Source organism: Acomys russatus, chromosome 11 (genome assembly GCF_903995435.1).
Source record: "Acomys russatus chromosome 11, mAcoRus1.1, whole genome shotgun sequence".
Classification (NCBI taxonomy): domain Eukaryota; kingdom Metazoa; phylum Chordata; class Mammalia; order Rodentia; family Muridae; genus Acomys; species Acomys russatus.
This window is the reverse complement of record NC_067147.1, coordinates 40,118,534-40,131,898: the sequence shown is the minus strand read 5'-3', so window position 1 is coordinate 40,131,898 and position 13,365 is coordinate 40,118,534. Positions and strand designations below refer to the sequence as shown.

Sequence of the window (13,365 nt, the reverse complement as noted above, 5' to 3'; positions counted from 1 at the left end):
TATATACAATTTTAAAGGATTTAAATTTTTGTTATGTATACAATGTTCTGCCTGCATGTGTGCCCTGCCCACCAGAAGAAGCACCAGATCTCATTATAGATGATTGTGAGCCACCATGTAATTGCTGGGAATTGAACTCAGGACCTCTGGAAGAGCAGATGGTGCTTTTAACCTTTGAGCCATCCCTCCAGCCCTTTTATATAAATTTTTATACACATATACACACATATATACAATATATATTGTATATATAGTTATAATATTTATTTATTTATTGGGCTGGAGAGATGGCTCAGTGGTTAAGAACACTGGCTGCTCTGCAGAGGACTTGGGTTTAGTTCCCAGAACTCACATGGCAGCTCACAACAGGAGATTTGATATCCTTTTCTAGCTTTCATGGGCACCAGACATACACGCAATGAACCCATATACATACAGGCTAAGACGCTCATACACATAAAATAATAAGTTAATAAATCTTTTTTTAAAAACAAATAAAAATACCTCCCCAAACTACTTCAATTGCCTTCTCTGATTCTTTGTCCTTAATATGTAGAATACATGGGTCTGGGAATGAAGGAGCAGAAAAAGAGACTCATTTGCTTCAGATGTAACTTGGGGAATTTGTGCTTTCCATTCCTGAGACCTTTTCAGATTTAGATGTTACCTTGGTTAACTTTGCCAACTTGGCAAGCCTCAGGTCATCTGAGGAAAAAAGAATCTCCATTGAGAAGTTGCTCAGATCAGATGGACCTATGGGGGATTGTATTGCTTGTTAATTGATATAGGAAGGCCTAGCCCACTGTGGGTGGCACCATTCCTAGGCTAAAAGAAAGTCCAGGGCTATAAGAAAGCTAGCCAGTGAGTAAGCCAAATTCCTTCCCTCCTCTAAATTGATTCAGTCAGAATATTTTAATACAGCAACGGACAGGAGGCTAGAACAGGTGTTAAGGCTCTCTGGGGGAACTATTTACATTAGGGTACATTGTGAGAGTTCCACTAAACTTAAGCATGACATTTTAAGCAATCTATGCTAAGGGATGAGAGCCAAAACTAGGGCTCAGCTTGAGAGTAATGGAGCGAGTCACGTATAGAAGCCCTGCACAGCTGAGCAAAAGGATAGGTGACACTCGGTGATCTATGGAGGTTCCTCCTAATATTCTTATCATGTTTAGCCAAGCATTAAACCATCAGGAATAATATTTATCACCATTCACGATATAGTGGTAGAAACACAAATAACTGTATTTTTATTATGTTTTTTCCAATATCCATAATAATTATAAGCAGAATGCTAAGACAGCAAAGAAAAAGAGTGAATGATTGTGTAGAAGCTGTTAGCTGCTATTCTCTCAGTATATTTCTTAGTATTTCAATCACTGTTTAAAATATTAATATATTTTTCGGTAATCTGCCGCCTTTTATCTATGCCAAACTGGGGTTTCTCATTCTTGTCATCATCGGCGCTTTGGGAAGAATTTCTTTCTCTTCTTCTTGTGTGTGTGTGTGTGTGTGTGTGTGTGTGTGTGTGTGTTAGAATTGGGGATTGAATCTAAGGCCTCATGTTTGCTATGCAAGCACACTGCCACCAAACTATATCCCAAGCCCTTGGACAGGATTTCTTTGTTGCAGAGGATGCCTTGTTTATTGTGGAAAGTCTCTTGTGGAATGTCCCCATGAGCTGCCCATTCCCCTAGACGCCAGGGAAAATACCTCCAAACATTTCCAGATAATCACTGAGGAGAAAATCTTCCCCTCTTTAGACTTTCTGGGAGGAATTGATGCTCACTTAAAGGCTAGTGGCTCATCAGTAACATTGTTACCTTTACATTTGTTGCCTATTGCATGACTCATCAATGGTTTACAGAAGCCGAGCCTAGCGGCTCAGGCCTTTAATCCCAGCACTTTGGAAGCCGAGGCAGGTGAGTTCAAAGCCAGTTTGGCTACATAGTTTCAGACCAGGCAAGGCTACATAGTGAGACTTTGTTTCAAAAAACATAAGTAACAAAAACGTCTATAGAAAGTAAGACATTAGTAGCATGAACATTCATTTCCTTGATCTAAGATTTCTTTTAAAAATATTTTCTTAATATGTATGAGTGTCTTGCTTGTAAGTATGCACATACACCATGAGTGTACCTAGTGCCCGTCAGGTTCTTTGAAACTGGAGTTACCGACAGTTCTGAGCCACCAATTGCATAATGAAATCAAATTGGGTCCTATGCAAGAGCAGCAAAGTGCTCTTAACTGTTGAGCCATCTCTTTAGCCTATGATATGAAATTTTTTATTTTTTTATTTTTCAAGACAGGGTTTCTCTATGTAGCCTTGGTTGGTCTGGACTCTCTTTGCAGACCAGGCTGGTCTTGAACTCACAGAGATATGCCTACTTCTGCCTCCTGAGTGCTGGGATTAAAGGCGTGCATCACCATGCCCTGCTGATACGAAATTTATTATGGAAGAAATTACTTCATTTGTCTTCACAAGGACAGAATACTAATTAAATAGGAATTCCAGAAAATAAGAGCTCTTGGCATTTGAAAATATGTTTCCATGCATTCGTTACTTATTGCTACATAATTAATTACCTCGACACTTTATGGCTCATGCATATCCTTAATCCCAGGAAAGAAAGATTACAAGGTACACAGTCAATACAGGAGAGCCACACATCTCACAATGAACAATTTAAATTTCATTTACAATAGTGCAAAAAATTACAGGTACCTAGAAATAAATTTAATAAATGACGTGTGTTACTACAAACTACAAACACTGGTGAAGGACACTAAAAAAGATCTAAAAAACTAGAAAAATGAAAAATGTTTATGACTGGGAGACTCAATATTGTTTTTATTTTACTTGAGTCAAGGCTTCCTCTAGTGGTTTAGAAGTCAAGACAGTATAGATACAGAAAGTCTAGAAAGAGACCAACCATTATACAGTCGATTAAAAAAAACCTTTTATGTATATGGATGTTTTGCTGAACGTCTGTGCAAAACATGCACAACAGAGAGGCCAGAAGAGGGCATCAGAGCTCACCCTCCACTTGAGGCCAGCATGAAACTGTCTTAAAATGAAACAGAACAGTATACTCATATCCAGTGTTTGAATTCTGTCGGGATTAGAGACCACGGTGTCTCATTTTAACCATTAAACATTTTAGACTTGCAGGCTTGCACACTTGACACTCTTGCTTCCCAAGTTGAGTTGTGAGTCACTATTTGATGCTGGGAAGCAAATCTCACTCCTTTGGAAGTGTAGCCAGCCAGCACTCTTAGCTTTGAGGAGCCATGTCTCCAGCCCAATCAATAGATGTTTGACAAGCATACCAAAGCTTCAGATTTTAGGACTGTGCAATTGTTTTTCTATCTTTTGTTTCTTTGTAACAAGGTCGCCCGCTGTAGCCCAGGTCAACCAGGGGACTAACTGTGTAATTTTGGGGGGCCCTTTTAATTCACTGCAATTCTTCTACCTCAGCTTCCAGAGTGCTGGGACGACAGCTATAAACCTCTATGCCTGCCTTTTCCTTGTTTATAGAGTGGCTGATGTTCCTTTGTCCAAGCCATGTGACCCACAGGTTTTTAGTCAATAGTATTTTGAGATACAACTCCCTTCTCTGTCCCCATACTGTTTTACTTTTTTTGTAAACTTCCCGACCAGTGGCAACACTGGCAGGCAATCTCCAGTACTGGGAAGGCAGAAGGTAGGAGATTGTGTTTCTTGACAGCTTGGGCTACACCAGACAAGCCTGAGACACTTAGTGAAGCCCGGTCTCAACAGTAAGTAGATACACAAACATCAACTTGTTCCAAAGCTTCCTGGCATAGAAAGCTTTAAGCTTTGCTTTCAAATAATATCATTTTAGGCTAGAGATTTCCTTCCCCTCTATCACGCAGGAAGCCCAGTGTTCCATCTGCAGCAGTGCATAAAACCGGACGTGACTGCTGCAATCCCAGCATTGGGAAGGCACATTGGAGGTGGAGGCTGGACCAAAAATGTAGGCTCACCCTCCACTTGAGGCCAGCCTAGTCTACATGAAACTCTGTCGTAAAATGAAACAGAACAGTATACTCATATCCAGCGTTTGAATTCTGTCAGGATTAGAGACCACGGTCTCATTTTAACCTTTAAACATTTTAGACTTGCAAACTTGACACTCTTGCTTCCCAAGTTGAGTTTTGTTATGATGGGATGATGATTCCCCCGCCCCCCGCCCCCCGCCCGCCCTCGAATTTGAATTAAAGGTTCAGCTGGGAAGCCTTAGTATTTCATCCATCCTCAGGTCTGCCAGGCGATTTGTTGTAGAGATGTATTTTGCACTCTTGCGAAACATTTTGGACGTGGTGGGAGGCGGGCTGAACCCATTTGTGAGCATCGCCTCTCCGGTTTGGCGATGTGGGTCACGAGCTATCCCAGGACTGCAAAGGATGTGCTCTACGATTAGTTTTTCTCCCTAATGGTCTCTTCCGAGGTGAAAAAGCCAACAATTCCCAGGGCTGAGGCGGGAGACGGCTTCAGGTGAGATCAAGTGAGAAGATAGGAAACGCAGCAAGCCAGCAAGGACATGCTTCTCGCACAAGCCCAAGCTTTCTTCGGAGGCCCTCAAACTTCCCTAGGGAAGAGGAAATGGGTGTGCCCCGGGAGCAGTTCCACAGAGCCCTGCTCATCATGTGACAGCTCTAGGGTTGAAGGACTAGTAGACAGATTCTTTCGGCCCCTCCCACCGGACGTCAACCACACTGGCCACGCCCTCAACCGAAGGGCGGGGCAGAGACGCCCTGTCTCTAAACGGCCTTCCTCGAGGGCGGGGCCTCCGAGGGGCGTGGCCGGAGTATGGGGGAGGGAGAAGAGGGGGAAAAAAAAGGGGTGGTCACGTGCGGCTGGTGGCCTACGGTCACGTGACGGGCGGCGGGGCGCAGGCAACCCAGGCTGGGAGTTCTCCCGAGGGAAAGCCGAGTGAAGTGGGGGACCCGGAGGCGGTGACAATGGTGAGTGCGCGGCGGCCTGCGAGGGCCGTCTCCCGCGGGGCCTCGGTGCGCGCGGCTGGAGCCCAACGGCGGGCGCAGCGCCGAGCTGCAGGGAAGGAGCGACGAGCGGTGAGGCCTGACGGCTGCCCGGTCCCGGCCTGGCCTGCGCACCTGAGGCCAGGGCACTGTCCGGACCATGTCAGAGCCTCTGCCCGCCTTCCTCGACCGTCTGTGGGGGCCGTGGCTGGGCACCCGCAGCCCGCCCAGCCGGAATCCCGCGGCCTCGCCTTCCAAGGTAGCGGAGGACAGCCGGTGCCCAGACCCTAAGTTCCGGACTCTGGCGAGACCTGCTCACCTTCCTCGCCCCGAGCTTGATAAAGTCCGCTTATTTTCTTTACGCTGGATGTGTGTGGGGGGGGGGGGGGGGGGGACGTTGTGCAATTTCATGACCCGGGTGGAGGCTTTTGGCACTTGTAGAATAGGAGAGAGGGAAAGAGAAAAGGGTGTGGGAACTGAGAACCCTCATTTTATCTCCAGACACCGATTTAAGCACTTGGTTTCACTTCCTTCCCGAAGTGGTTTCTACAACTTAGCTCTTTGGGATGTTGCAATGTCTTGGGAGCCCAGGGAGGGATGAAAATTAGAGCACTTAACCAGACTTAATGGAAAGCACTATTGGGCACGGCAGTGTTTAACTATGTGCCTGCAGTCTTCTTTAGATAGGAGGGCGTTTGGCTCATGTTATTTAACATGTACACCTCGAGAGCCTTACACTACCTGATCTCCCAGCTTCAGTAAACCGCCTGAGACTTTTAGCTTAGACCAAGCTAGCCAGGTCTGTTTTTAAGACGTTGCGTTCAATAAATAACTTAAAATCAGAAATCGTGTTCACTAGAGGTTGGGGGAGGCGGGATTTCATTCTGGGAGCGTTTTTTAAAAACACGTATTTTGGGTGAGCCCAGCCACAGATAAACAGGCAAACTGCCTGCTCTCTTGTACTTTATAGACTAAGGAGAGTTAACCGTTTGTTTAGATAAATTAGTTTAAGGTGGGAGTTACAATCGCAATAAATACCGAAGAAGGAATTCTTTGGGTGTTAGAGAACCCTTTTTTCGTTGCTTATAATTTTACACTTTTTGGTTACATGTTTGTAATTAGTCCTAGTTGTGTTCAAGAGTAATTTGCTTTTATTTTCAAGGCATTGATTCAAACCAATGAAATTGTAAAGCTTTGAGACCTTGATGTGGACACACGTGTATGTATGAGAATTTGCTGTTTCATTGTGTGTGGGCTCACTGAATACATTGTGGAAGCCTTGGTTTCCCTGAGCTCTATTTCTTTTCTTTGTCTCTTTCTTTTTTTTTTTTTTCTTACTGAAAAATTTTTCATACACATTTTGACTATATTCTTTCCTTTCCCTCAAGTTCCATTTCTTTAAGGCTACCAGACTTAATTTTCTTCAGTGGTGGCCCAAAAGTTTGTTACATTTTTATGTATCCACCTGTAATTTTGCTAGATGGTGATTCTCAATAATGCATGTCTTGTCACCACATGCTTGTGGGGTGCTTGAGGAGGTCTCAAGAAGGCCTCAGGCCTCCTGGAACTGTGATTACAGACAGTTGTGAGCTGCTGTGTGGCTACTTGGAATCTAACCCTGGGTCCTCCGGAAGAGCAGCCAGTGCTCTTAATCACTAAGCCATCCTCTGGCCTATTATTGCAGAACTGTGTCTACTTGTGTGTTTTGGCAGCTTTAGTGGCAATTTAATTTTGTTAAAATAGTATTTAATTTGCATCTCTAAATGTCAGATTTCAAGTTGGAAAGATCATTCTGTGTGCTATAAAAATATATGTAGAAAAAATTGCCATATTTAATTTTATATGTAAAACAACTTTTATAGTTCCTGAGTCTTAATTTTCCTTTAAGTAGCTTTGAGGAGTATTCAGTTAGGGGAGAAAATTAATTTTAATTTCTCTGCCTTTGTTTTGTAACTACATGAGCTAATAATGCTGACACTGTGGGAAGGGGCATCTTCCTTATTGTCACTCCAGCTGCCCTGGTGTAATGTATCTGATGTAGTTTCCTGTTTTAAAACAGGCAGCCACTTTAGAATATTGCCTTTCCACCCTCCTGTCGGCTTTTCTTTCCACCATCACCTTCCTCCTTTGCTGCCTTAGTGAGTTGCACAGAGTGGATAATTACCAAATACCAGGTAGTCAGTTTTGAGCTGCACACACATATGATTATTTGGAGGAAATACACTGTCTCAAAATGTACTGTTTTTAGAGGTTTTGACTTTTAAGACTTGTTATATGAGAGGTAACAGGTAACCAGGACATGGGGCACAGTGTTGAGTGTTGCTTGGGAGTTGAGACAAGAGAGATTGCAAATTTAAGGTCAGCCTGGGCAATTTTAGACCCAGTCTCAAGCTGGGGGAAAAGTGGGCAGAGAGGGTATTTCAGCTCATTGGTAGAATTCAAGCATAGGCCATGTTCAGTCCTCACTTGCCTGATGAAAGCAGAACAGCAGCTGGGTGTGGTTTATGCAGATCACCTGTCTATCAGTTGCTCTTTTCTAAATATTTAACTAATAACAAGTTTTCTTATTGAAATTAGCTTTCCAGTTAAAATTTGAGTTTGTAATGTTGCCAAAAATGATAAATATCATTGCAGAAAGAAAATTGCTGTATGTGTCTTTGGAGCATGTCAAAAGTACTGGCTTCTAGTTAGTTATTTGAAATTGTCCCTTTTGTTGGGGCTGGAGAGGTGGCTCAACAGTTAAGAGCACTGGCTGCTCTTACAGAGGACCTGGATTCAATTCCCAGCACTCACTCAGTGGCTTACAGCCACCTGTGACTTCTGTTTCAGAGGATCTAATAGAAGGTCCAGGCACACACATGACAAACAGACATACATGCAGGAAAAACATTTATATATTAAAAATAAAGACATAAGTATAAAAGGGATTTACAGAAGAGGGGAAAAGACACTGTCTCTGCTAATATAGGAATAGTGAAAACAGCTTGGTCATGTGTCACCTGTGACTTACAAAACCTTAAAAGGTTCCTTGGGTTGTTGATTGTCATTATCTGTCCCCAGGACAGAGCTGATGCTTAATAAGTTCCAGACCTAGACTTTGCTGCCTCACTGACTGATCCTGATTTTCCAAGGAAGGGCTTGTTTCACCAACAGTTACAGATCGCAGTCCATTTTCTTGTGTGTAGTCACTTAACTCGTATTATTAGAGTGGTATGTGTGTATTGAAGATTAGCACTCCACGAGTATTTGAGAGCCTTATATAAAATAATGTAAACTACTTTTAGGCTCTTTTTTTCCAGTGATGAACAAAAGAAAATGTCCTCAGAGTGCACAGCTCAGAGAGAGAGAGAGAGAGAGAGAGAGAGAGAGAGAGAGAGAGAGAGAGAGGGTCATATACACATAGGGTGTTAGGTAAAGCCCTTTCAGAGATGAGTTGGTCATCAAAGGGTGAATGAGGCAGGCCACGGTACTTTGCCAGGCTGTAGGACAAGGGGGAGGCGGCAAATCTACTGAACTTCTGTACACGTCGTTACTTCCATCATTTAAGGTTATTGTACCTGGAGAGCTGGTGGGTCTGTCTGTAAGCCGCATCAGAGGATATAGTATGTGTGCTTAAAAAAGCATATTTGAAGTCAACATTACCTATAGAGATTTTATGTACTGGAGCTGGAGCAATGGCCCAGTGGGTAAGAGCACTGGCTACTCTTCCGGAGGACACACTCTTCCGGAGGACTCTTCCTGTACTCACACGGTAGCTAACAGCTGCTTTCAAAGCTGTAGCCCAGGTGATATGATGCCTTCTTGTGGCTCTGCAGGCACTAGGTGTGTACACGGTGCACAGACTTATGCACTTACACACAATAAAGCATATAAAAAGAAAAAATTGTATAAATTGATGAACTCCACAAAGTGAACATCAAGAGCTCAGATAAAATATTATTATATGGGGCTGGAGAGATGGCTCAGAGATTAAGAGCACTGGCTACTCCTCCAAATGTCCAGAGTTCAATTCCCAGCAACCACATGGTGGCTCACAACCATCTACAATGAGATCTGGTGCCCTCTTCTAGTGAGCAGGCACACATGCAGGCAGAATACTGTATAAATAATAAATAAAAATTAAAAAAAAATATATTATTATATTAGCTTCTGATTAGGCATAGTAGTGTATGCCTTTAATACCAACACTCAAGAGGCAGAGGCAGGTGAGTTTTTTTGGTGTGATTTTTTTGAAGTCAGCCTGGGCTATATGGTGAGACCCTGTCTCAAAAAAAAAAATCTATTCTGTATATAAAACAAATATATTAGGACCTCAGCTCCTTTGTAGCTTCATAAGTTCTTTGTTGTTGTTTGCTTCTGGTTTTAGACAAAATCTTATTCTGTAGCATAGGCTGTCCTGGGACTCACTATGTAGCCTAGGCTGCTTTGAACTATTGGAAAGCCTCCTGCCTCAGTTTCCTAAGTTTCATAGTCATCACCGCCGTGGCCAGCTGCAAAACTACATTTTTAAAAATTAAAGACATATTTACCATCATTTATTGTGTGGGAGTGCTTGCCCATGCCACGCTGTGTGTGTGGAGGTCAAAGGGCAAATTGTGGGTGTTGTTGGTTTTCTCCTTCCATCATATGGATCCTACGGACTGATCTTAGGTTATAAGGCCTTCCTCCAGGTACATACACCAATGAGCCCTCTCGCTGGTCCAGACTACTGTCTGAGGAAGTTCCAGTCTATAAGCTCTCCGGACTGTTGGGGTAGTGAAAAGAAGTAGTTTGATCAGATGAGTGTGTGTATGTGCCCAGTGTTAGTGGTATGGACCCAAGCACTCACACAGTCATCTTTCTCTCTTTCACATGGGTCTGGGCATCTGAACTCAGGTCTTCTCCCTACTCCCATATGGCAATTTTTTCCCCCCAAGACAGGTTTCTCTGCATAGTCTTGGCTGTCCTGGAACTCTCTCTGTAAATCAGGCTGGCCTTGAACTCACAGAGATGCACCTACCTATGCCTCCCAAGGGCTGAGATTAAAGGCACGTGCCACCATGCCCAGCTCCATTATGACATTTATATATAAATGTGTCCTTGTACTTTGCTTATATTTAACTTAACTTGCTAATTCTGCTTTGTTATCATTCCCCTCTCTTCCTTGCCGGTCACCTCCTCTCCTCCAAAGTTCTTCCCCTCTGTTTGCATTGTGTGTGTGTGTGTGTGTGTGTGTGTGTGTGTGTGTGTGTGTGTGTGTGTGTGTTTGTATATGTACACATGTAGTTAATCTATATTTTATATATTAGAATTTAGTGGCATTTGTCTTTTTGAGATTATTTTATTTAACATGATGATCAGATGAACATTTTTAAAAAGTCACTTTGGTTTTTGTGCAGGACAGAGTAGGAAGAAGGGATGTAGGCATTGGTGTGAGGAGTGTGCCTGTGGGTCTAATGGCTTGGAAGGCTGAGGTCAGAGGACTGCTCGAGCTTCCTAGATAAAGACCAAATGGAGCAACACAGAGGGACTCCATCTAAGAGCACACACATAAGGAAGGGTATAGGCCAGTTTGATAGGAAGCTGTCATCTTTATATTTTATTTTATTTTATTTAATTTATATGTGCTGGTGTCAGGTCTTGGAGTTACAGACAGTTGTGAGCTGCCATGTGAGTGCTGAGAATTGAACCTGGGTCCTTTGGAAGAGCAGGCGGTGCTCTTAACCGCTGAACCATCTCTCCAGGCCCCATCTTTAAAATTTAAAAACTAGAGCGTTGCTGTTGGTGATCATAGCACTCTATAGCTGTATGTCAATGTCAGAATCATCAATGGTGTCTGCTTACTGTTCATTGCTACATTGTCAGCTAGTGTGCTTTGCTAAAGGGAAGCAGTTGTCTGAAGTTACAGTGCTTATATATTGTCTTTGGAAATATTTATTGGCTTTATTTGGAATTTTATTGGCTTCTAATATTACTGCCAAGTTTACTCAAAAGTCTTATTACCTGGTATGACACATTCTGTTCAGACCTGATAGAGCAGAGATTTTATGGTAATTAGCCACTGTGATGGCACTGGAGCTGGAAGATGGGGGATAGCTTGGACTGTGCAAGTTTTTCTCTGTTGGAAGCACCTAGTATGGGTGTAATAAGCTTTTCAAACTTGGTTGTAAGAAATTGAGGCCCAAATTGTAAGCATGAACCTCAAGTTAACTCTGTGGGCTCAGTCAGGCTGGTGATTTGATTTGCAGCAGTGCTGGAGATCGGATACATGTGTGTGAGGCAAGCCCCTCAGTTCAGTTCGATGTAGAACCTGATAGTTTTTTTTATTATTGCTAACTCATAGATTAGTGATCTGCTTGGTTTTACATTAAAAATAATTAAATTTGAATTTCAAATGTAGTGAATGTCTAAACATGATAATCATAAGCATTTTAATTTTATTTCAGAGTTTTCTTGGAGGCTTTTTTGGTCCTATTTGTGAGATCGATGTTGCCCTTAATGATGGGGAAACGAGGAAAATGGCAGAGATGAAAACTGAAGATGGCAAAGTAGAAAAACACTATCTCTTCTATGATGGAGAATCTGTTTCAGGAAAGGTAAGCTTTTGTTTGTCAAAGTTACTTAATTTTAGGACATTAGAATTAGTTATTAAAATAGTCTATGCTGTAACTAAATTTGAATGGTTGTATTGGAAATAGATTTTTTTCCCCCCTGAAAGTCAACTAAAATATTTGATGGATTAAAAACAGCAATGGAAGATTCTTCCCATGGAAGGATTTTAGGGGTAGAGTCTTTGAATTTCACAAATATTTTTTGCTGGAGACTGTATCTTAAGCTTTGTAGAGTTTTTCATTAATACAGAGTTGGAGAGCTGTGGAGTAGCTGTCTGGTGTGGCATAGGAAGGGTTCTTTCTGACTCTTTGTAGCTTGCTCTTCTGCGTGGTCACTATGTCTCATTTGCTCCCTTTTCTTCATACTGGTGGAGGGCCTCAGCTCTTTTGGAATGTGTCTGTATGGCTAGATATAGTTAAGATACCTTCTTCTGTAATATTCACACCTCTTTTGCTTTTTCTTTCCTTAGTAGTTTGTAAAATTCTTCATCTCCTTCTTTCTTCTTGTCTCACGTAGCCCATCGTAGCCTCAAACTCCCTGTATTAAACTTGTGGTGGTCCTCCTGCCTCCACCTCTGAAATACTGGGATTGCAGGGATGCACTGCCATGCCTGGCTAACTAACCCTTAGTTGTTTTAGAGCAGTTCTATATTTTCAGGGAAAAAAGGGGTGAAATACAAAGTGCTTTATATTGCCTTCTCTTCACCATGTCCTCATAGATTAACAATCTAACATCTGCCTGTTGTTGTTATATTTTGAGGCAGGGTCATAACTCAGGCTGATCTTAGACTCCAGTGACTTAGTCTTCCTGCATCAGCCTCTGAATTCTGGAATTGAATGTATGAACCACTAGGCCCAGTTTAGTTTGGTAGATTTAAAAATATATAATGATGATGATGATGATGATGATGATGATGATGATGATGGGGCTGGCTCTCAGAGATAGCTCAGTGGTTAAGAGCACTGCCTGCTCTTCCAGAGGTCCTGAGTTCAATTCCAAGCAACCACATGGTGGCTCACAACCATCTATAATGTGATCCGATGCCCTCTTGTGTAGATAAAGCACTCATATACAATAAAAAATTAAAAAAAAATAATGAACCAAATCCAGCTGTGGTGGATTGGGCAGTGGAGGCAGGAGATGAGAGGTTAGGGTCATCTTCAGCTACATAGTGGGCTCAAGGCTAGCCTGGGCTACATAAGACCCTATCTTAAGACAAAAAACAAAGAAGTGATGAACCAGTCTGGTTCATAGTTTCAGTTAGGGTTCACTGTGATATTACATGTTGTATGGGTTTTGACAGTTACACAGTGTTATGTATCCTTCCTTTGAATATCATGCAGAATGCCTTAATCATCCTACAGCGTCCCATCTGCCTCACCTGGACTCATGCCTCCCTGGCACCTGGACTCATGCCAGTCCCCAGAGCCTGTGGCCACTGCTGATCGTTTTTCTTTTGTGATTTTACCTTTTCTAGAATGCCATGTAGTTAGAATCATACATTTTGTAGCCTTTTTAGATTAGTTTTTTATATCTGTTTGATGTCCCTCAATAACTTTTTGTGAGTTGGTAGCTCATTTGAGTTTAACATTAAATAATTCTCTTTTGTGCTGGCCCTGGCTTGTGTCTATACTTTTCAGCATTTAGAATGCTGAAGAGGCTTGGTGGGTTGCTTCAAGTTTGAGGCTATCCTAGGCTACATACATAGTGATTTCCAGGCTAGTCTGAGCTACAGAACAAGGCTGTCTCAAAATGTGTATATGCCTTTTG

General features: G+C 42.4%; 1 protein-coding gene across 3 annotated transcripts in view; it reads left to right on the top strand.

Moving 5' to 3' along the window:
* Positions 1-4,860: 4,860 nt before the first annotated feature.
* Vps26a (VPS26 retromer complex component A) overlaps positions 4,861-13,365 on the top strand; it is a 29,705-nt gene continuing 21,200 nt past the window's right edge. For 2 of the 3 annotated variants that reach the window (XM_051153140.1, XM_051153139.1), the window contains exon 1: positions 11,431-11,579. Coding sequence is in view for 1 of the 3 variants with exons in the window: in XM_051153138.1 (XP_051009095.1) it covers positions 4,987-4,989; positions 11,430-11,579 (153 nt within the window). In the remaining 2 variants the exon portion in view is untranslated. Of the gene's footprint in view, positions 4,990-11,429; positions 11,580-13,365 lie in introns of those variants that run through there. The other variant, XM_051153138.1, reaches the window with a different exon arrangement.